Consider the following 23,064-nt stretch of genomic DNA (forward strand, 5'->3'; position numbering starts at 1 on the left):
CATTGTATCTCTAGATGTGACAATCCTATTCCAATTAATGTCTTTAGTGTAATTTCTATTCAATTTGGTGCATTGTATTGCTTGTTCATTGTTTGTTGCTTTTGAGGTACCAATATGAATGTTCACCAGTTTGGATCTTAACTACTAACAGTGTTTATTTTATTTATTTTCACAGAGTTTTGGGGACACAGATAGCAGCTCCTGTTAATGAAGCCTATGGTTGGTATCCTGGCCGAGAAGAGGGTAAAACCTTACAGACAATTTCCTGTCCAGGTTCTAGTACTGCCGGGAATGAGTGAGTGTTAACCGGGAATATCATAACAGATTCTAGCCATTTAGATTAAGTAAAGTTACAATGTCAGTTACATTACAGTTGAAATCTGCCCACTGGGGCTTCCTTCCTACAACCTTTAAATTTTGCACAGTTTTTTATGTACACACTTTAATTATGTGGTGGCATATAGAACCACCAGCTTTACTTTTTGTACTCCACGCTGGCTAGTAAGTTATTTTTAAGCTTGGATACAGAATAAAACATTGGGTCAGATCTATAGACTAATGGAATGAGAAAGGCAACTAGGAGTTTGACTGAACTGGTGATCAATTCTGAAGTATATTTGGCGTGGTGCTGCTTTTATTTAATTCAACCTTTCTATCTGATTTGCACGTATTGGCAATAAATGTTATGTGTAACTTCCAAGCTGTGAATATCTTTAAATATGCTTATTTTCCCAAAGTATAAGTGTACTGGTAGTGCATAAAGCAGTCTAGCTTCCTCAGATTCTCTTAATAATCAAAATTCTCTATCTTGAACATACTAATGACCAAGCCTCTACGACCCTATTGGGAAGTAAATTTCTAGGTTTCACTATTCAGTGCATAATTTACTTTCATGCACCAGAATTTCCAGTTTTAAAATTATAACCTAATACAGGTCTACAATCCCTTGTCCGAAATTCTTGGGGCCAGTTGCATTTCGGAATTCAGAATTTTTCGGATTTCAGAATCCCTCCTTATTGGTTCCGGAACCCCCTGCAGATACCAAAAAACACTTATGCTCAAGTCCCTTATTTAACCTGTCTCAGTGCAGGTGGACTTTAGGACCCGGCAGAGCTCCAGACCTACGCACATCCTCCCGTATACTTTAAATCATCTCTAGATTACTTATAATACCTAATACAATGTAAATGCTATGTAAATAGTTATTACACTGTATTGTTTAGGGAATAATGACAAGAAAAATCTTCTAACAAAAACATTCAATAAAACATAAAAATATACAGCTTTAAATGAACCAAATCAAACACATGGTAAATGACTTATTGGAATAAATGTAGAACGTCACTGTCACTATAAAACTTAAGAAACTTGTCTTTCGGTTTCTTTAAATCGTATACAGTGGTAGTTCTGACATCAAATTCTGCAGTAAGGCACCACATAGATGCACCACAATCAAGCTTCTGCAATAACTCCACTTTCTGCGTTATTGATAATGATAGATGCTTCCTTCTCTTTTTCTCATTGTTACCCATAGGGGTATCTGCAGCTCGTTTTGACATTTTCACAGTGAAATTAAACACAAAGTCAACAGTAAACTCAAAATATCAGCAAACAGCAAATGCATGTGTAACCAGTACGAGCGCTGAGCCACAACTGACGTCTGGCAGCTTCTGCTAGTGCTGCCACGTCACACCTGAGTGATGTCAGCTGTTAACGAAAAAAACTTCAGTTTTCAGAGCTTTTTGGATTTCAGAATTTTAGATAAGGGATTGTGGACCTGTAGTTGTAGGTAACCTAGCCAAGAGGCGCATAAACTTCAGCAAGCCTGACAAGCCCCAAAAATGCTTTATATTTTGATGTTTATCCAAACAGTAGATTTTAAGAGGTTTAGTTTTATGTTCCTCATGTGACAATGCCCTCTACTGTATTGCAAGAATCATTCTAGTGAATCTTTGTCCTACAAGCACTGTATATCATCCTTTTTGGTGAGGAGACAAGATATGTATTCAATATCCAGATGCAGTCTTACCAAATCCTCACTTAAGCTAATATTTTTCTTAATTGAGAAGGTTACAAAAGATTTTGTTGAGAAGAAAGTTTTTTTATATATACGTATATTGCTCCTTTAATATTCCTTTGATGATAGTGAAACCTAGAAATGAAGTTTCTTTTCAAATGGAGTCACTATTTTTTCAGTATGAACTCCCAAAACAGCGGTGTGATAAAGACTAGATAACTTGCTTTTCGTGTTATTACTAGAGGTATAAATATTAGCCAGGACACAAGGAATATGCCCTCTGCTCTCTTACAAAACAAACCATGCTTATGAATAGAATGAAACAATGTTTTCTTTCTTTCAGACTTTGTCTCATAGGCAAAAGTGCAATTTTCTCAGGACTTTCTCTGTGTAAAGGAAATGAATTCATGCAGAAGACTGCCATGCTTCCCTGGGAGGAGGAGGAGAAAGAGCCAGAGAATAATGTAATCATTGCAGAAGGCATAGTGGAGGACTATCTGGCACTTCATTATAAAGACCAGTTAGTATCAAAGAGGCAATTAACTAAAATAACTAAATAAAATAATGAAGGGTCTCGGCCCGAAATGTCAACTGTTTACTCTTTTCCATAGATGCTACCTGACCTGCTGAGTTTCTCCAGCATTTTGTATGTGTTGCTTGGATTTCCAGCATCTGCGTATTTTCTCTTGTTTGTAAATAAAATAATAGCCAATTTCTTAAATTAGCTTTAATAGTATCCTTTGCTCTAAATTAGCTATAACATGATCTGGAATTCAGAGTTCAATTCCGACACTTGCTCCCCATGAATGCATGGCTTTCCTCCGGGTGCTCTAGTTTCCTCCCACATTCCAAAGACATACTGGTTAGCAGATTGTAAATTGACCTGTGATTAGGTTAGGGTTAAATATGTAGGTTGCTGGGCAGTGCAGCTCATTGGGCTGAAGGGCCTGTTCCGTGTTGTATCTCTAAATAAAAAATAAAATAAAACCTTTGTTCAATACCTTCAAGGCAAAATAATTGTTCCCGGCTGACAGTACTGATCACCTACAACTGTGTGCTGAAAATTAATGCCCATTTCCCTCTGAACAATGATATCAACTTGCATTGATTTAATACAATATATAGCATACTGGATACTGTATGCTGATAATGTCTTGGCTATATTAGAAAGAAATGGTTCAGCACTAGACACAACTCTAGCCTAGCTGTTCCACAGTTTTACAGTAAAGGTATTTTTCCAATAAAATGAAAATCACCTGGACATACCTGTCTGTAAAGAGGGATAAACCTGTGCTTCACTAACCTTTTCTCAATTGGAAGCAAAGTGATGGAGACACAAGAGATTGCAGATGCTGGGATCCAGAGTAGCAAACAATCTATTGGACAAATAAACTCTCCTCAGGCTTCCAGTTGGGTACAGATATTGATTTTAACCGAAATTTTGATGACAAACTCTGCCATCTTCATCAGGAATGATGCCTGGGCACATCTAGTTTGGTGGTATTTATACCCCCATAATCCATCCTCCTGATTGGTTAGTCCTCATCCAATCAGGATTGTAAACTTTGTTTACAATCAAATTCCAGTTCTTACTTAGAGCAAGTCCTTCATCATTGTTAAAATTCTTTTCCTTTAGATAGATAGATAGATAGATAGATACTTTATTCATCCCCATGGGGAAATTCAACATTTATTTTTATTTCAATGGCTTCCTTCACCAGGCAGTCCCATAAGCCATTGGCATGGCACAGTAGTTTTGTGCCATCAAAGTCAATCCTATGGTCATTGTGAATGCAATGTTCTGCTACCACTCATTTCTCTGGGTAACCCAAATGGATACACCTCCTGTGTTCCTTGATGCGGGTTTTCACCGTGCATCCCGTCTCACCAATAAATGCTGTTCAGCATTCACAGGGAATCCTGTAAACGCCAGCCCTCAAGAGTCCTAGGTCATCTTTGGCCTACATAAGTTGTGATTTGAACTTCCTTGCAGGTTTGTGGATGGTATTAATCCGGTATTTCTTCAAGATCCTGGCAATCCTTCCAGACATCGTGGAAATAAAGGGAAGACAGATGAAGGTCTTGCTCTTAGTAAGAACTGGAATTCGATTGTAAACAAGGTGGGACAGGAGATACCTGATTGTATGAGGACTAACCAATCAGGAGGAACAGATGAAGGGGGTATAAATACTACCCGACTAGATGTGCCCAGGCATCATCCCCGACGAAGATAGCAGAGTTTGTCATTGAAGCATTGGTTAAAGTCGATACCTGTACCTGGCTGGAAGCCCAAAAAGTGTTTATTCATCATTTATGCCAGGAAAGCACTAGATCGTTTTTCGATCTGTTGGAGCAATTTGGTGGGTCAGGCAGCAATCTGCGGAGGAAAGGATATCTCGTTATTGGATGCTTTGCACATTCACAAGCCTGTTTAAGAGTCTTCAGCACCGCTGTCATATTTACTTCCACCACTACAACTGGCAGCACATTCCAGGTCCCCACCGGTCTCTGTAAAAAAAATATACATATCTTCTGTATGTTTCCCTTCTTACCTTAAGAATATGCCCTCTGGTACTAGATATTTCAATCCTGGGGAAATGACACTGGCTATCTATTTCTGCCTATCATAATTTTATAAACTTTTATAAAATTCCCTCAGCCTTCTCACCTCTATGGAAAACTGTCCCAGCAGAGGCAATGTCCTTATAGCACACATCCTGCAAACCAGGCAGCATCCTGGTAAACCACCTCTGCATCCTCTCCAAATACTGATGAAGAGGTATAATATTAAATGAGGACTTAATTATTCACATGGATATGATGGAGAAAAGGTCTCGATTGTTTCTGTTACCACTCTAAAGTTAGCATTTTTATTGTGGATCTCTTCTTTTAGACTCCACATCATTTAAGACCATAAGACACAGGAGCAGAATTAGGCCCTTTGGCCTATCATGTCTACTTCACAATTCAATCACGGCTGATCCTTTTTCCCCCCTCCTCAATCCCACTCCATGACCTTCTCCCTGTGACTTCTGATGCCGTGTCCACTCAAGAACCTATCAAGCTCTGCCTTAAATACACCCAACGACCTGACCTCCACAGCTGCCTGTAGTAACAAATTCCACAAATTCACCAAACTTTGGCTGAAGAAATTTCTTCGCATCTCTGTTTTAAATGGACACCCCTCTATCCTGAGGCTGTGCCCTCAGGCCCTAGACTGGCCCACCATGGGAACCATCCTTTCCACTTCTACTCTGTCTAGGCCTTTCAACATTTGAAAGGTTTTAATGAAATGTTCTCTTCTCTCACCCCCCCCATCCTTCTAAATTCCAGCGAGTACAGACCCAAAGCTTTCAAACGTTTCTCGTATGATAACCCTCTCATTTCTGGAGTCATCCTTGTGAACCTCCTCCCAACCCTTTACAATGCCAGCACATTTTTTCTTGGATGAGGAGTCCAAAACTGTTCACGATACCCAAGGTGAGGCCTCATCAGTGCCTTTTAAAGCCTCAGCATTACATCCCTACTCTTGTATTCTGGACCTCTTGAAATGAATGCAAACATTGCTTTTGCCTTCCCCACCACCAACTGTACCTGCAAGTTAACTTTTAGAGTGTTCTGCACAAGAACTCCCAAGTTCCTTTGCATCTCAGATTTTTGGATTTTCTCCTCATTTAGAAAATAGTCTGCACATTTAATTCTACTACCAATGTGCATGACCATGCATTTTCCAGCATTGTATTTCATTTCACTCTCTTGCCCATTCTCCTAATCTAAGTCCTTCTGCAGCCTACCTGTTTCCTCAACACCACCTGCCCCTCCACCAATTTGTATCATCTGCAAACTTGGCAAAAAAAAACCTATCTATTCCATCATCGAGATCATTGAGATACAGCATTAAAAGAAGCGGTCCCAATACAGACCCCTATGCAACACCACTAGTCACTGGCAGCCAACCAGAAGAGAATCCTTTTATTCCCACTCACTGCCTCCTACCAATCAGTCAATGCTCTAACCATCTTAGTAACTTTCCTGTAATATCATGGGCTCTTAACTTGGTGCGCAGCCTCATGTGGGGCACCTTGTCAAAGGCCTTCTGAAAGTCAAAATATACAACATCCGCTGCACCCCTTTATCTATCCTACTTGTAATCTCCTCAAAGAATTCCAACAGGTTTGTCAGGCAAAATGTTCCCTCAAGGAAACCGTGCTGATTTTGTCCTTTCTTGTTCTGTGTCATCAAGTATTCCATAACCTCATTCTCAACAGTTGACTCCAATATCTTCCCAATCACTGAGGTCAGACTAGCTGGTCTATAATTTCCTTTCTGCTACCTTCTTCCTTTCTTAAAGAGTGGAGTGACATTTGCAATTTTCCAGTCTTTGGCACTATGCCAGATTCCAATGATTTTTGAAAGATCATAACTAATGCCTCCACAATCTCTACCACTACCTCTTTCAGAACCCTTGGGTGCAGTTCATCTGGTGCAGATAACTTATGTACCCTTAGTCTTTCAGCTTTTTGAGCACCTTCTCACTTGTAATATTAACTGCACTCACTTCTCTTCCCTCACACCCTTCAACATTTGGCACACTGCTAGTGTCTTCCACAGTGAAGACATGCAAAATACTCATTTAATTCATCTGCCATCTCCTTGTCTATTGTTATTATTTCTCCATCCTCATTTTCTAGCAGTCCTATATCTACTCTCATCTCTCTTTTTATTTTTTACATTTTTTTAAACTTTTTATTGCGTTTTCAAGTAATTACAGAAATAAAAGTATATGAAAAAAATATATATATTACCCATCCCCCTCCCCCCTAACATCCCTATTGAAAAGACTTTGATATTGTTTGCTAGCTTGCTTTCATATTTCATATTTTCTCTCCTAATGATTCTTATACTTGCTCTTGATAGGTTTCTAAAAGCCTCCCAATCATCTGTCTTCCCACTAATTTTCGCTTTGTTGTATGCCTTCTCTTTTGCTTTTACATTTCTAGATGTTACATCAAAAATCAGTGTGAAGGAATAAGTTTTGTTTGTATTTACATAATGTATTGAAAGATTTTTGCCATATGTCTACACAGGGATGATGACTGCTTTGAGACAAGGTTGGATCATTCCTTACAATACAAATGTAGAAGGGGTCTGCCTCCAATTTCTCCAAATCACTGCAGAAGAGATGCTATTGTGACAGAGCTTTTTGATGAGGTGTGGCTGGAGCTTGTGGGCTGTATGGAGGACCTGATTCGTAAACATTGGGATTACCATGCTTCAGGTACAAAAGCAATGAAGAAGAAATAGAACTTCATGAAAATCTTTCTTGTACAGATGAGTTCTGCATAGATATGATCAGATATGTTGGTGACTAATTGTTCCCAACTGGAGGTATAGTGAAGCCATCTGCTCAGCAGAACAATAGCCGTGGACATCTCATGAAGACCAACAAGATAATGCCTCCTCCACAGATTTCCATGCACTCAAGTTGGGAAACCTATTTACTCTTTGCCTGGTTAACCTGGCACAAGTACAGTAGGCCCCAAAATAATGAATGGGACAATATCAAGGGAAGGCATTTTATTTGATTTAATTAAGTAGTTTCAATGTTTCTAATTGTTTTATATGTATGTTTTAATTTAATTTATTTTATTTTTTAACGTTACTTTTATTTTTTTAACAGGTCACAAGTGTCATAAAAAATTAATATGACATCACTGAGCCTGGGGAAAGGCCTCAACAGCTGCCTTGGCTGTGTGTCAGTGACTTATGCTGGGAGAGGCCCTACACAATTCTGACCACGATGATGCATTACACTCAACATCCCAGCAGGAAACTATGCTCAGGACCACATTGGAAGAAACAGTATGGTCCAGGGTATAGCCAAATGGCAATGTCAGGAAAATGGAAGTTCTGCCCTGTTGTCAGTTTTAGTGTTGTTGTGTACATTTCACTAGGACTTATAACAAAGAACAAAAAAAAAAACAGAATGGATATGTTCAAAGATATGTTTATTGCTTGCAAGGAGAAACAGCTGCACTCATAGATGGCAGGCTGCTTCTGATTTACAATTTACAAAGTTCATTTTTTAAGACAAGTTTTCAGGCTATTCTTTGGCTGTTATTTCTTCTGGTGGTCAACTCCTCCACTGCAGTAGAGCTACAATACTCAAGGCCAGCAGTATATCCACTGCCCCTTGGTTACACAATGAACAATGATCACATTACATGACTCTTGATATGTACATATTTAGCTTATGGCAAAGCACTCTGGGATTTCACAGAGTCCTGCTGAAGGGTTTTGGCACAAAATGTTGATTGTACTCTTTTCCATAGATGCTGCCTGGCCTGCTGAATTCCTCCAGCATTTTGTGTGCGTTGCTTGGATTTCCAGCATCTGCAGTTTTTCTTTTGTTTGTGATGGGATTATACAGGGACCATTTTGTCATATTACAAGATTAAATACATAAAAAAATTTCAAAGTTGTGAATTTGTTTCCACAGTTTCAGTTACTGAGTGATGATATTTATTGCAGTGTGAAGATTTATGAGTATTAGGAATAGCATAGGCTGATTAGGGGTGGTCAGCATGCTTTGTGGGTAGCAGATCATCCCACACAAGCCTGATTGAATTCTGCAAGGGAGAGACAAAACAAATTGATGAAGGTAGAGCTGTGGATGGGTGTGTTTGAATTTTTTTTTAAAGACATTTGACAAGGTTCCCCATGGTAGGCTCATACAGAAAGTCAAGCGGCATGGGATCCAAGGAAACTTGGCTACATGGATTCAGAACTGACTAGCCTACAGAAGGCAGAGGGTGGTAGTAGTTGGAGCTTATTCAGCCTTGGAGGTCGGTGACCAGTGGTGTTCTGCAAGGATCTGTACTGGGACCCCTGCTCCTTGTGATTTTTTATAAAAGGTTTGCATGAGGAAGTGGAAGGTTGGGTTAGTAAGTTTGCAGATGGTATAAAAAGTTAACATAGGTTACAACCAGGCATTGATAGCTTGCAGAGCTGGGCTGAGAGGTGGCAAATAGAGTTCAATCCAGAAAAATTAAGTGATACTTTGGAAGATTGAACTTAAAAGCGGAGTACAGGGTTAATGGCAGGATTCTTAGTATTGTGGAGGAACAAAGGGATCTTGGGGTCTATGTCCATTGATCCCTCAAAGTTGTCTGTGGTTAATTGGCTTTCTTAACCGGGGATTGAGTTCATGAGCTACGAAGTAGTGCTGCGATATAAAACTCTGGTTACTCAGACTTGGAATATTGTATTCAGTTCTGCTTGCCTCATTGTAGGAAGGATGTGGAAGCTTCAGAAAAGGTCCAGAGAATACTTAACAGGATGCTGCCTAGATGTGAGAGCACATCTTATGAAGAAAGGTTGAATGAGCTAGGGTTTTTCTCTTTAGAATGAAGGTGGGTGAGAGGTGACTTGATGGAAGTGTATAAGATGATAGGAGGCATTGATAGAGTGGACTACCAATGAATTTTTCACAGTGCGGCAAACTGCAGCAGTGATATCTGAGGACAGAAATAATCCTCCCTGTAAAAACTATGACCATCTCCTTTTCTGGGAAGCTTAATTCCAGTCATGGGAGATTTTATGCTTCAATTTCTATTGATTTCTGTTTTGGGCACTTTGATGACAGCTGATCAAGTGTTGCCGTGATGCCAAGAGCAGTCTTTTGCATCTCACCTCTGGGATTCTTTTCTCTGTATTGAGGCTAAGACTGTGATGTGGTGTGGAGCCAATGGTCTTGAGTATACTCAAACTGAAATGCGTAAATTACTGGTGAGATCTTGGAATCGTAGAAAAATTACAACACAGAAGGAGGCCATACACACAACCTGACATGTATAAACCAATAAAAAAAGAACTACACATTTAATATTATTTTTGACTACTAGGCATGCAGTCCTGTAGATGTTCAAATACATTTTCAAATGACGAGTGTTACCGCTTCTACACTCTTTCAGGCAGTGAGTCTCAGACCATGAATGCAAAACTTATTCTTCATTCCTTTCTAATCATTCTGCTATATGCTTTAGATCTTTAAACCCTGCTTTTTAATCTTTCTGATAATGGAATTTGTCCACCCTACTTACTCTTTATTTTCTGCACATTAGTTAATTTTGGCCTCAGCCTTTTGAATGTTGAAAGGCCTAGACAAAGTAGATGTGGAAGGGATGTTTCCCATGGTGGGGGAGTCTAGGACAAGTGGGCACAGCCTCAGGATAGAGGGGCATCCATTTAAAACAGAAATACAGAGAAATTTCTTTAGCCAGGGGTTGGTGAATTTGTGGAATTTGTTGCCACATGCAACTGTGGAGGCCAGGTCATTGGGTGTATTTAAGGCAGAGGTTGATAGGTTCTTGATTGGACATGGCATCAAAGGTTAGGAGGAGAAGGCCAGGAAATGGGGTTGAGAAAAAAAAGGATCAGCCATGACTGAATGGCAGAGCAGACTCCTATGTCTTATGGTCTGTGATTTCCTTTGGCAGGTTGTTCTACATATCTCCCACCGTCAGTATGAAAAATTGCCTCTCATATCCCCTTTAAATCTTTCCCCTCTCACCTTAAACTCTTGCCCTGTCGAGTCCCTTATACTAGAAGACAGACTGTGAGAAGCCATCTTATTCATGCTATTCATGATGTTGTATATCTCTTTAACATCACACCTCAGCTTCCTTTACTCCAGGCAATCAGTCCTAGCCTATCCAATCTCTCCTTATAACTCAAACTCCAGTCCAAGAAACACTTTTCTGAAACTTTACTGAACTCTCTCTAGCTGAATCACTTCCTTCCCATTTTACTGCACCCTCTCTAGCTGAATCACATCCTTTCTATAATGCAGTGACCAGAAATGCACATAGTACTCAGGGTGTGGTGTGACCAATGATTTGTACTAGTCAGTGCCACGGCCCAGCTCTTAAACCCAGTGCCCTGACTGATGAAGCAAGCATGCAAAGTACCTTATTCATCACCCTATCTACCTTTGTTACCGCTTTCAGGGAATTATCTATTTCTACCACTAGGTCTCTTTTTTTCTCTATTATACTCCACCGAACCTTGTAATTTATTATGTATGCCCTGCCCTTTCTTAGTTTCGCAGAATGCAATACCTGGCATTTGTTTGAGTTAAAATCTATTTGCCATTTCTTGGCCCACTGTCCCTGTCGATCTAGATCCTGATCCTTTTGTAGCCTAAGACAACCTTCTTCACTTTGACCACACCCCCAATTTTAGTGTCATTCACAAACTTCCCAACCATGCCACCTAAATTCTCATCCAAATTGCGACTACTATATATGACAGACAACACTGAACCCAACACCAATCCTTGTACTTCTGATTCCTACCACCAAGCCAATTCTGCATCGTTGGTCCAGTGGTGGAATCTTGTTAAAGGTAGCAAAAATTACAACAGCTGGTCTCTGAATGTGGGAGCTAGTGGGGTGATAAATGAGGACCAGGGGAACTCTGTCCAGAAGGAGAGGGGGTAAGATCAAAGGTGTAGGAAATAAATGATGTACAATCAATGGCTGTCAGCTATGGTAGAGGGAAAGCCACGGTGCTGGAAGAAAGAAGACATCTCGGAGGTACTTTTAGGAAGTCTTGTTGTTAGAGCAGGAGCAACAGAGCCAAGGGAATGGAGAGAATGGAATGGCATCCTTTCAAGTGGAGGGATGGGAAGAAGTAATTTTGAACATCTGTGGACTTACTATGGATATTTGTCCCTAACCTGTCCTTTAACATGGAGTCAGAGAAATACAGAAAGGGAAAGTAAGGATGAGAGATGGAACACGTGAAGCTTAAAAGTAATGAAATTTGTGAGTCCTGTAGAGTTATCAATGTCCCAGAGGAAATGTTGAGGGCCCAGGTAGAACTGAAGTACAGATAAGCATGGCCCCATTACAGCACCTTTAATCAAGAGAAAGTGAGTGGAGTAGAAGGAAAAGTGTTCAATGTGACAGTTTTATACTATGTTGCCTCCCTGAATGACTGCAGAATATTTTGAAGAAATAGGGTAAGTAGCCAGTGATGTAGGTTCATTATCAATAGTAACAAAAGGGTAATGAGATCTTATGGACTAAGCTTAGGAAGCTATGAAGGAGTTTAAAAAGCAAGAATTCAAAGGCAATAATGTCCTGTCTATTTATATTTATAACCAAAGAAATAAAAAGACAGTAAGTAATTCTGTGGCTGGAGATCTGGTGTAAGAGGGAAGATACAACTTCTGTAAGCTAGAAGGATTGCATTTCAATGGCAGTGAGGCTGAGATCCTCACACGATATACAATCTGTTGGAAAAATTAAGCAAATAAAGCAGCATCGATGGGAAGAAAAAAATTGTAAATGTTTCGAGTTGAAAATCTGCATCATGACCAAGAGGCAGGATGGCCAATACAAAGAGAAGGGGTGTGGCAAGATAAAACAAGACTGAAGAGATGTGTAAGGTGACAGGCAGGTAGGGAAGGTGAACAAGGGTTCAGTTCTGAACTCTCACTTTTTCAATTTTTAAGGACTTCCACCACTCCTATGTAAGTAGATCTGCAAGTAGCTGTTACCAGTTCTTTGTTTTTTGACCATATTCTGTTTTATTTTAATGAAACCAACCCTCCCCAATTCTGGAACTTAATTTCTGGCCCATCCTTGTCTTTCTCCATATCAACCTCAAAACTTACATTTACTATCTCTATCTCTGAATTGCTCTCGCAAGAAATCTCCAACCATATTTCCAAAGATTTTTCCAGATCTGAGAAATGGGACTCTTTTAGAAGAGGATATTAAGAGTTCAAGGACAACATGTTCAAGTAAGGGTACAAGGAAAAAAAATTGCAAGATTAGGGAATCTTGGATGACAAAGATTATTGAAGGTTGGTTCATGGAAAAAAGGGATCACATGACCATTATCAGTAACTGCAGTTGAGGTAGTAGAGGCATTTGCAATGTTTAAGAAACATTTAGAGAATTAAATGGATAGTAAAAGTTTGGAGAGATAAGAAACAAATGCAAGCAAATGTTGGGCAACTTGGTTGGCATGGACACATTTGACCAAAGAGACTGTCTCTGTGCTGTGTAAATCTTTCAGAAAGACTATTTTTAACCTTATAAGGAAAGCTGATCTTTATTCAATATGTGTATTCTACAGATGAAGAAAAGAATATTTCTCCAAATGAAGATACAGGATACAAACCTTTCAATTTCCTTCTGCCTCCTGTACCACAGGTACTGCACATTTAAGTGCTCACTTTCAGCTCATATTTAACAAAATTTCAGGTTAGTGTGGATTTCTTATTAAATAAAAACAAAGAATGATAGAAACATTTGGCAGATCAAGGATATAGTTCAGCTGGAAATGTGAGTGGAGAAATGGCAGATGGAGTTTAACCCAGAAAAATGTGAAGTGTTGCAATTTGGGGGGGGGGGGGTCAAGTGCAGGAGGAAAGTACACAATGAATGACGGGAACCTGAAAAACAATTGAGTACAGAGGGATCATGAGGAGTAAGTCCATAGCAGTGACACAAGTGTTCAAGGTGGTAAGGAAGGCATACTGCATACTTGCCTCCTTCAGTTGGCATGTTGAGCATAAAAGTCGACAGGCCATGTTGCAACTCTATAGAACTCTGGTTAGGCCATGTTCAGAGTATTGGGTGGAGTTCTGGTTGTTCCATTACAGAAAATATAATAGAGACTTTGGAAAGGATTCAGAAAAATATTAGCTATTAGAAGAAGTTGGACAAACTTGGATTGTTTTCTTTGGAACATTGGACGCTGAAGTGACCTGATAGATGTCAAATCATGAAAGGCGTAATTGGGATAAATAGTTAGAATCTTTTTCTCAGTCAGCCTCCCCTTCTCCTCTCTCTCACACTCACACATATACAAGAGATTCTGTAGATCATGGAAATTCAGAGCAACACACACAAAACTTTGGAAGAATTCAGTAGATCAGGCAGCATCTGTGTAGAGGAATAGGCGGAGGTTTAAAGTGTGAGTGGGGAAATTGAAAGGAAATCTCCAAGGCAAGTTGTTTTTTTTTACAGAGAAGTTGGTGTGGAGAACACCTTGCCAGGGGTAGTGGTGGAAGCAAATATGATTGCAATTTTAAGAGGCATTTAAAAAAGGTACATGAACAGGTTGGGAATTGATGGACGTAGGCCACATGTAGACAGATGGGATTAGATTGCATCATGATTGTCACAGACATGGTGGACCAAGAGGCCTGTTCTTATGCTGGCTTGTTCCATATTCTAGAAAGCATGCAAATTATATAAATAAAAGTTGATATAATGTAGGAGTCATGGGTGGAGAGAGCATGGAGGATTCAGCAACCCACTGAGAATCATGATAGAGAGAGATGACTCTGCATCAACATTTATCCAGCATGTCAGCCACCCTTAATCAGCAAGAATATCATAGAAATATGAATAGGACTAGGCCATTTGGTTCTTCAAGCCTGTTTCTGTCATTTAGAGTGCTCATGGTTTGTCATCCAGTTCAGTACCCTGCTCCTGCTTTTTCCCCACATCTCATATTTGCTTTGGCCAAAAGTACTACCGGTATATCAAATTTCTTCTTAAATTCAATTAATAATTTGTCCACAACTATCTTCTGAGGTAATTTGCAGTCTATTTATCCTTTTCTGTAACTGCTCCTTCTGAACTTTCTTACTGACAAGAACATTCTTCCTATATTTGTTCTATCCAGTCCCATCAAATTTCATTGAGATCTTCTTTCATTCTTCTAAACTTTATCAAATGTAGCATAATTGATTCAATTTCCATTCATATAAGAGCCCTGCCTCGTCAGGTATCATTTTGGTGAATCTTCACTGTACTCTCTCCATTTTAGGTTAAAAAGACCAAAATTACACATATTAATCAAGATGTGGGCTCTCCTGTACAATTGCAGGAAGACATTTCTGCTCCTGTACTCAAAATTTCTTACCCTAGAAACTGACTTAAAATACTACTCACCATCTTAAATGCCTGTTGCATTTGGATGCTTAGTTTCATTGTCTAGTAAAAAAGGACACAAAAATCTTGTTACACCTTTCTCTTTCTGAATCTCAACATATTTAGATAATTTTCTGTCTTTTTTAACATCAAACCAAATATAATATGGAAACATGAGGAAATCTGCAGATGCTGGAAATTCAAACAACAACACACACAAAATGCTGGTGGAACACAGCAGGCCAGGCAGCATCTATAGGGAGAAGTGCTGTTGATGTTTTGGGCCGAGACCCTTCGTCAGGAGTCCATGAAAAATTTACCCTGCAGATCCCCCTTAAACATTACTCTTCTACACTTAAAATTATTCGCTCTATTTTTAGCCTCCCATACCCTGGAAAAAGACTGAACATTTGTCTGATTTATACCCCTCATGATTTTATAAATCTTTATAATCTCATCCCTCCATCTCCTTTGCTCCAGGGAAAACAGTCTTAACCTATCTTTTGCGTTCCACCAGCATTTTGTGTGTGTTGCTTAACCTATCTCATCTATTTTTATAACTCAAGTAAACAGTATTCCAGCTCAGCTGCCTTTCACCTTCTAAAGGCATGCAGTGTATAGGTCAACTCCCACTATAAATTGCCTCCTCTGTGTGGGTGACTGGTAAAATCTGCAGGGAGTTGATAAGTATGTGGGGAAATTGGGGAAAAAAATGTGACTAATGTCTTTTTCGACCAGCCTTCCATATGGATCTTTGAAATATATTACAGAAGTTCACGTTTACTACATCAACCTTATTAATCTCATCAGTATATTATGATATCTGTTTCAAATTTCATCCAATCGGTCATACATAACCACACATGACAGGATTATCTTTGATTAATCCCTGCCTTACTAGCGTAGATTAATCCTGTACCTCAGTTTCTTTTTTTGCCACTAACAGACTCACAGCATTGTAATTACCTGGCTTTTCCCAACTGTCATTCTTGAATTACAGTACCACGTTTGCTGTTCTCCAATTATCTGGTGCCTCATCTGTGGCAAGTAAAGATTTAAAAATTCTCAAGCAAGACCCCAGTAATTTCTTTCCTTGCCTAATGCAGCAGCCTCTTTCCATTTACATACAGTATATGTTCTAGAATTCACACCCTCTTCCTCGAATTCTGCAACTACAACAGCATTCTCCTGATTGAAAATAGAGAATAAAGTCCAGTGATGATGTCACCTGCATCTTCTGGTATCAGCACAGATTGCCTTTTGGTCCCTAATGGTTACACCTTTATCCTTAATTTATTTGTAAAGTGCTTTGGAATCTCCTTTAATCTTGACCCCCAGATATCTATGCTCTCTTAATTTCCTTTTAAATATCTATTTTAAATACTCTATTTTAAATACTCTGGCTTAATTTAATTCCACATGGATTAATGCTGAAATTTCATCCTTCACAATTCTGAACTCTTTATAATCACAGGTATGTTAAATTTTCAAGCATTTCTTAAGGTAGTGTTCTCGTTGCATCCTCAGTCAGCATGCACAATCTTTTGATCTCCCTCTATTATAATATTGACTCACTGTATCTTTGCCAAGCTCAGCTTTCTAACACAGCAGCTGACTCTTCCAGAGGTCAAAGAGTTGTTTTTGAGTAAGTTAAACTCCCAGCCATTATTCCTTACTCAGTTTCTTGTTGTAAAGAAAACTGTAAACTGCAAGCAATAAGCAGTCTGAAGTTAAAGGGACAGCTCTGCAAATGAACAGCACTGTCTATACAGCACAGAGCTACCTGCTCAAGAGATGCAGTGTAAGATAATGGGCTATGTTAACTGGCCCTACATCAAACCAGACAACACTGGCTAAGTTATTTAGTTCAAGTGATGCCTAATTGGTATCACTTAGCACGTCAAATACCTCATCTATTAATAGATAGTAGATTTGTGTACGCAAAGAGTCAGCCCTTGCAGCATTAATTTTGGGTGTCTGGGATCTTTGTTCCCAGAAGCTTCTAGACCATCTGTGTGAATTTCCCAGCAGACATATTTGAAAAAAATGTCACGTGTGTGAAGTCACCAAGTAATAAAAAACATTATAAATGTTAGAGAGCAGTCAGGCATGGTAGGAATGGTCATGGAATGATAAGAAGAATGACAGAAAGTCGGGATGACTAGAATCCATTCCTCTGCCTTTGATTTCTGCAACAGAGGACTTATTTATCTTAAACTCCTTGGTATGTCTTTTTAGCTTATCAGAATTGTATCTGCGTTTGAAAATCCTGTGTGTGTTAAAATCATTTGTAATTTGGAAACCTTTTATAAGATAGAAATCCTGAGTTTTAAATGTGTTTTAAGAATTTTATCTAAATTTAAACATTTTATCACTAAAAACAAATTAACTGTGTTTTAACTACTTCACTCGCTGAACTTATTTCCTCCTTGGTAGGGAGGGGGACCCACCATTCAGGTAGTGGGTATTAGCAGATAAACTGGTTGTGGAGGATAAAGAGGGAAGTGATCTAGCCTTTGAAGAGTTGGTGGCTACAGTATAGCCTCCCTTTAGTGAGGGCACCGGTAGCTATCTATATCAGATAGGGTGTAAGATCTTCATTTGAGTTTAGAATTACAGGGACTACAAATCCAATACAATAACACTGTAATATTTGCCTCTCCCACTATTCATAGCAGCGCTTTTTAGGCACACTGTGTAAAAAAGTAACTTGTCCCACATGTCTTCTTTGAACTTTTTCCACTTACCTTTAATGCATGCCCTTCCAGTATTAGACATTTCAACCTGGGAAAAAGGATACTGTCTTTATCTATATCTCTCATGCAATGACCTGGTAACCCTCTTTTGCAGCTTCTCCAAATTTCCATTTCTTCCTATAATGGGGTGATCAGGATTGAATGCAAGAATCTAAATGTGGCCTAGCCAGCCTTTTATAAATCTGCAGCATAACTCCCTGACTCTTGAACTCTACCTCAAAATCCCTCTGTACCTAATATCAACACTGTTACGGGTCCTGCCATTCTGCATACTTTAAATTTGATCTTCCAAAGTTCAATACTTCACAATTGGCCGGATTAAACTCCATCTGCCATTTCTGTGGCTATATCTGCAACTGACCTGTATCCTGCTGCATCCTTTGGCAACCTTCTACACTGTCCACTATGTTACTAATCTTAATCTGATCTGCAAACTTATAAATAGCAGAAGTCTCAATATTCTCTCCAAAAGCTTTGCTACCGCTGACACGACACTAACATAATATACAGAGTTATATTAGATTTTTTTGAACAATGAAACAACATTTACTACTCTCCACTTCTCCAGGACCTTACCTACATCTATGCACTGCCACCAGAAGGCTATTGCAAGAGGAAAAAGGCAATTCCAGCCAAAGTCAGAGACACAAAAGGATGCCCGACAGCTGTGGCAGGGCTTGCACATTGTCACCTCCTACAAGGCAAGAACAAATAACCTAAATGGAAATGAAAGATCACATCTTAATGAGCTTTCATCCACATTTTAAGAGGGAGAACAATGACATACCAGTGCAAGCCCCACAGCACCCGATGGTCTTTGATCTCAGTTTTCAAGACCAATGTCAGAGCGTCCTTTTGGAAAGGTGAACCCTCACAAGGCATCAGGCCCTGACAGTCTACCAGTCAAGTGCTAAAAACCAGCACTGACCAACTCGCTGAAGTGTTATTCATTGTTATTTATTTATTTAGAGAAACAGGAAGGAATAGGCCCTTCCAGACCTTTGAGACGCACCACCTAGCAATCCTCCACAACCTAATCATGGGACAATTTACAATGTCCAATTAACCTGTCCAATATGTCTTTGGACTGTGGAAGGAAACTAGAGGACCTGGAGAAAACCCACATATTTCAGGGGGAAGATATACAGTACAGACTCCTTACAAATGATGCTGGGATTGAACTCTGAACTCCAATACCCCAAGCTGTAATAGCGTTGTGCTAACCGCTATGTTACCATGGCAGCCAGGGACACCTTCAGGAGAGCAATGTCAGGTGAACTGGCGTTTCTCCTCATTGAAGGGGATGTGGTGGAAAGAGTGAGAGGCTACAAGTTCCTAGATGCCAAAACCTCAGAGGATCTATCTTGAATACAGCACACAGATGTAACCATGACGAAAATGCACCAGTGTCTGTAGGGCTAAGAAGACTTTCAAGCTGCACTGTAGCATAACAGACAGTACAACGCTATTACAAAGCCAACAACTGGGTTTAATTCCCACTGTTGGCTGTAAGGAATTTGCATGTTCTCCCTGTGATTGTGTGGGTTTCCTCTGGGTGTTCCGGTTTCCTCCCACGCACCAAAGATGTACAGGTTGGTAAGTAATTAGTCACATGGGTGTAATTGGGCAGCACAAGCTTATTGGGCCAGAAGGACCTGTTACTGTGCTGTATCTCTAAACAAATAAATGGATAAGTTTTGGCATATCATTGAAGACTCAAACAAATTTCTGCACATACAAAAACTGACTGGTTGTACTTTGGCCAGGTATAGAAACTCCAATACAAGACTAGTGCAAGAGACTACAAGGAGTGGTGGAGTCAACCCTTTCCACCACAGATACAGCTTTCCCCAGCACTGAGTACTTCTGCAAGAGTTGATGCCTCAGGAAGGAGACATCCATCATTAGGACCCACACCATCTGGGCCATGCCCTCTCCTCAGTGCTGCCATCAAGAATGAAGTACAGGAGCCTGAAGACCCACACCCCAAGGTTCAACAACAGTTTCTTCCCCACTGCTATTCAGTTTCTTGAAATAACCAAAAGAACTTAATTTTACCTCAGACTATATTTCCCTCAACTTGCACTAATATTCTGTTTATTTTTGTTTATTTCATTGCATAAGTTATGTATACTTTATGTTAGTGGGAGTTTATGTCATTTATGCTGCTGTGTTTGTAATGTACTGTGTTATTGCTGCAAGAAGCTAATTTTCATGGCATTTATATCCTGGGTATGTATGCCTATGACAATAAACTTAAACTAGAATTTGAATTAGAGAAAACACCAAGATATTGGTCACAGATATGGTAATCTTATCTTGTGCCTTAATGTACCTTAATGTAAGAGACACAACACTATTTCTTTAACTCAAAGTTCGCTAGCATATTAGCATGCTCCACACTGATTTTACTAGCCTTCATTTACATCTCCTTGGTAAAAACTGACATGAAGTACTCATTTAGGACCTTACCAACATTCTCTGCCTGAAAGTATGTATCCCCCCCCCCCCCTTTATTCCTGAACAATCCTACCCTCTCCTTAGTTATCCTCTTAATCCATGTATAAAATGCCTTGGGATTCTCTTTAATTTTACTTGCCAAGGGCTTCACATGACCCCTCCACTCTCCTAATTACCTTCTTGAGGTCTTTTCAGTCTTTATATAATTCTTAAGGGCCCTGTCTTATTCCTCCTTCTTCTTGATTAAATTCACAACCTTTCAGATCATCTAAGTTTCTTATTGGAACATGACTGTCCTGTACTCTGCTGTTGGTCAGATGTGGACTTGCGGTTCACAATTAATTCTCTCTAGTTCCTGCCTAATACCTTTGTAATTTCCCATAAGGTTCATATTTATAGACAAGCATTTTGGTAACAGTAACCACAGCTCCTTGACCTTTATGGTAGCCTTGGAGAGGGATAGGTGCAGACTGTATTGGGGGAGGGGGAATTATGATGCCATTAGGCAGAAATTTGGGAGCATAAATTAGGAGTGAATGTACTCAGGAAAATGCAGAACAAAAATGTGGAAGTTGTTTAGGAAGCACTTGTATGGAGTTCTGGATAGATTTGTCTCACTGAGACAGGGAAAGGATGGTAGGGTGAAGGAACCATGGTTGACGAGATGTGGAACATCTAGTCAAGAGAAAGAAATAAGCTTATTTAAGGTTTAGGGAGCAAGGTGCAGACAAGGTAGCCACAAAAAAAAGCTTAAGAATGAACTTTAGAGACCTAGAAGGAGGTATTAGGGAACATTTGAAAACCATTAGGATAGATAAGTCCTTGAGGCCAGATGGAATATACCCAGGTTATTATGGGAAGAGATTGCTGCATCTTTGTTGATGACCTCTGTGTCCTCACTGGCCAAACGGTACTATTAGGCAATTGGAGGATGACAAATGTTATTCCTTTGTTCAAGAAAGGTCGTAGGGATAATCCTGGGAGTTATATACTATTGACTGTGGGCAAATTATCGGAGAAGATTCTTAGGGACAGAATTTACGAGCATTTGGAGAAGCATAGTCTGATTTGGGATAGACAGCTTGGCTTTGTGAGGGGAGGTAGGTCACGCTATATGAACCTGATTGGGGATGCAACAAATCCCATTGATGAAGGTAGAATAGTTGATGTGGTGTATATGGATTTTTGTGAGGTGTTTGATAAGGTTCCCCATGATAGACTCATTCAGAAAGTCAAGAGGCATGTAATGCAGGAAACTTGGTTATATGGATTCAGAATTGGCTTAAGCATTGAGGGCAGAGGGTTGTTGTACATGGAGAGTATTCTGCCTGGAGATCAGAGACCAGTGGTGTTCCACAGGGATCTGTTCTAGAACTGGTGCTCTTTGTGAGTTTTATAAATGACTTGGATGAAGGAATGGAAGGGTAGGTTAGTAAGTTTGGAAATGACACAAAAGTTGGTGGAATTGTGGATAGTGCAGAGGTTGTTGTAGGTTATAACGGGACATAGACAGAATGCAGAGCTGGGCTGAGAAGTAACAGGTGGAATCAACTCTGATAAGTGTGAAGTGATTCACTCTGGAAGATCAGATAAGAAGTCAGAATACAGAGTTAATGGCAGGATTCTTAAGCGGTGCAGAGGAACAGAGGGGCCCATGTCCATAGATCCCTCAAAGTTGCTGCGCAAGTTGATTGAGTTCTTAAGAAGGCATATGGTGCATTGCCCTTTAATAGTTGGGACTGAGTTCAAGATTCACAAAGTAATGTTGCAGCTCTATAAAACCGTGGTTAGACCACACTTGGAATATTGTGTTCAGTTCTGGTCACCTCATTAAAAGACGGGTGTGGAAGGTGAGTTGACATTGAGGAGATTTACTAGAATGCTGCCTGAATTAGGCAGCATGTCTGATCAGCATAGACTGAATGAGCTAGGTTTTTGCACTTTAGAGTGAAGGAGGATGAAAGGTGACTTGATAGAGGTGTAAAAAATGATAAGAAGCATTTATCGAGAGGACAGCCAGAGACTTTTTCCCAGAGCAGAAGTGGCTAATATGAGGGAGCATAATTTTAAAATGACTGGAGGAAAGTATATGGGGTATGTCAGAGGTAAGTTTTGTTTACACAGAATGGTGGATGTATGGGATGCCTTGCTAGGGATGATGGTAAAGACACATACATTAGAGACATTTAAGAAACTTTGAGATAAGGTTAAGGGTGATAGAAAAATGATGGGCAGTGTAGGAAAGAAGGGTTAGATTGACTTTAAGAGTAGATTAGTTGGTCGGCACAACTTTGTGGGCCAACAGTCCTGTAATGTACTTACCCTTATTCGTAACTCTCTTAAAACTTAAGGATAAACTTTCTCTAAGTGTTCCTCACTGAAAGGTCAGTCATCTGGCCAGGATCATTTTCCAATCCCAGGTCAGGTATGGCCCATCTCTACGTACCATTTTAAGAAACACTCTGCACCTTTTCTATTTCTTTTTCTCAGTTCTGACAGTGTTGCCAATCTGAAGCATTAAAACTGATTTTTTTTGCACAGATACAACCTAACCTACTGAGTGTTTCCTGTGCCTTTTGTTGTTATTTCACGATCCCTTCTTTCCTTTGTTAGCCAAGATTAAGCCATTTTTATTTTTGTACCAGATTGGAATAAACAATTACTGACATTGTCAATCTACTGCTAACCACATAAATAACTTTACCAAATCTTTCAAAGCATTTCTTGCCTTATACCTTCATAGTTTCTTTTCTTTAGATTCAGGACCCAATTCTCAATATCAACGACATCATTCCTCATCCAAATAAATAATTCTATCATACATTGTTGTTGCTCTCCATTAGGCCTTGCATAATAAGAATGTGAATTAAAATCA

General features: G+C 39.6%; 1 protein-coding gene across 5 annotated transcripts in view; it reads left to right on the forward strand.

The window, feature by feature from the left end:
- The window catches only part of fam149b1 (family with sequence similarity 149 member B1), a 129,538-nt gene that overhangs the window by 44,266 nt on the left and 62,208 nt on the right, over positions 1 to 23,064 (forward strand). For all 5 annotated transcript variants that reach the window (XM_073025079.1, XM_073025080.1, XM_073025078.1 and 2 more), the window contains 5 exons: positions 176 to 295; positions 2,361 to 2,537; positions 7,105 to 7,295; positions 13,166 to 13,242; positions 19,502 to 19,720. In XM_073025079.1, the coding sequence (XP_072881180.1) occupies positions 176 to 295; positions 2,361 to 2,537; positions 7,105 to 7,295; positions 13,166 to 13,242; positions 19,502 to 19,720 (784 nt within the window). The remainder of the gene's footprint in view (positions 1 to 175; positions 296 to 2,360; positions 2,538 to 7,104; positions 7,296 to 13,165; positions 13,243 to 19,501; positions 19,721 to 23,064) is intronic.

Source organism: Hemitrygon akajei, chromosome 21 (genome assembly GCF_048418815.1).
Source record: "Hemitrygon akajei chromosome 21, sHemAka1.3, whole genome shotgun sequence".
Classification (NCBI taxonomy): Eukaryota; Metazoa; Chordata; class Chondrichthyes; order Myliobatiformes; family Dasyatidae; genus Hemitrygon; species Hemitrygon akajei.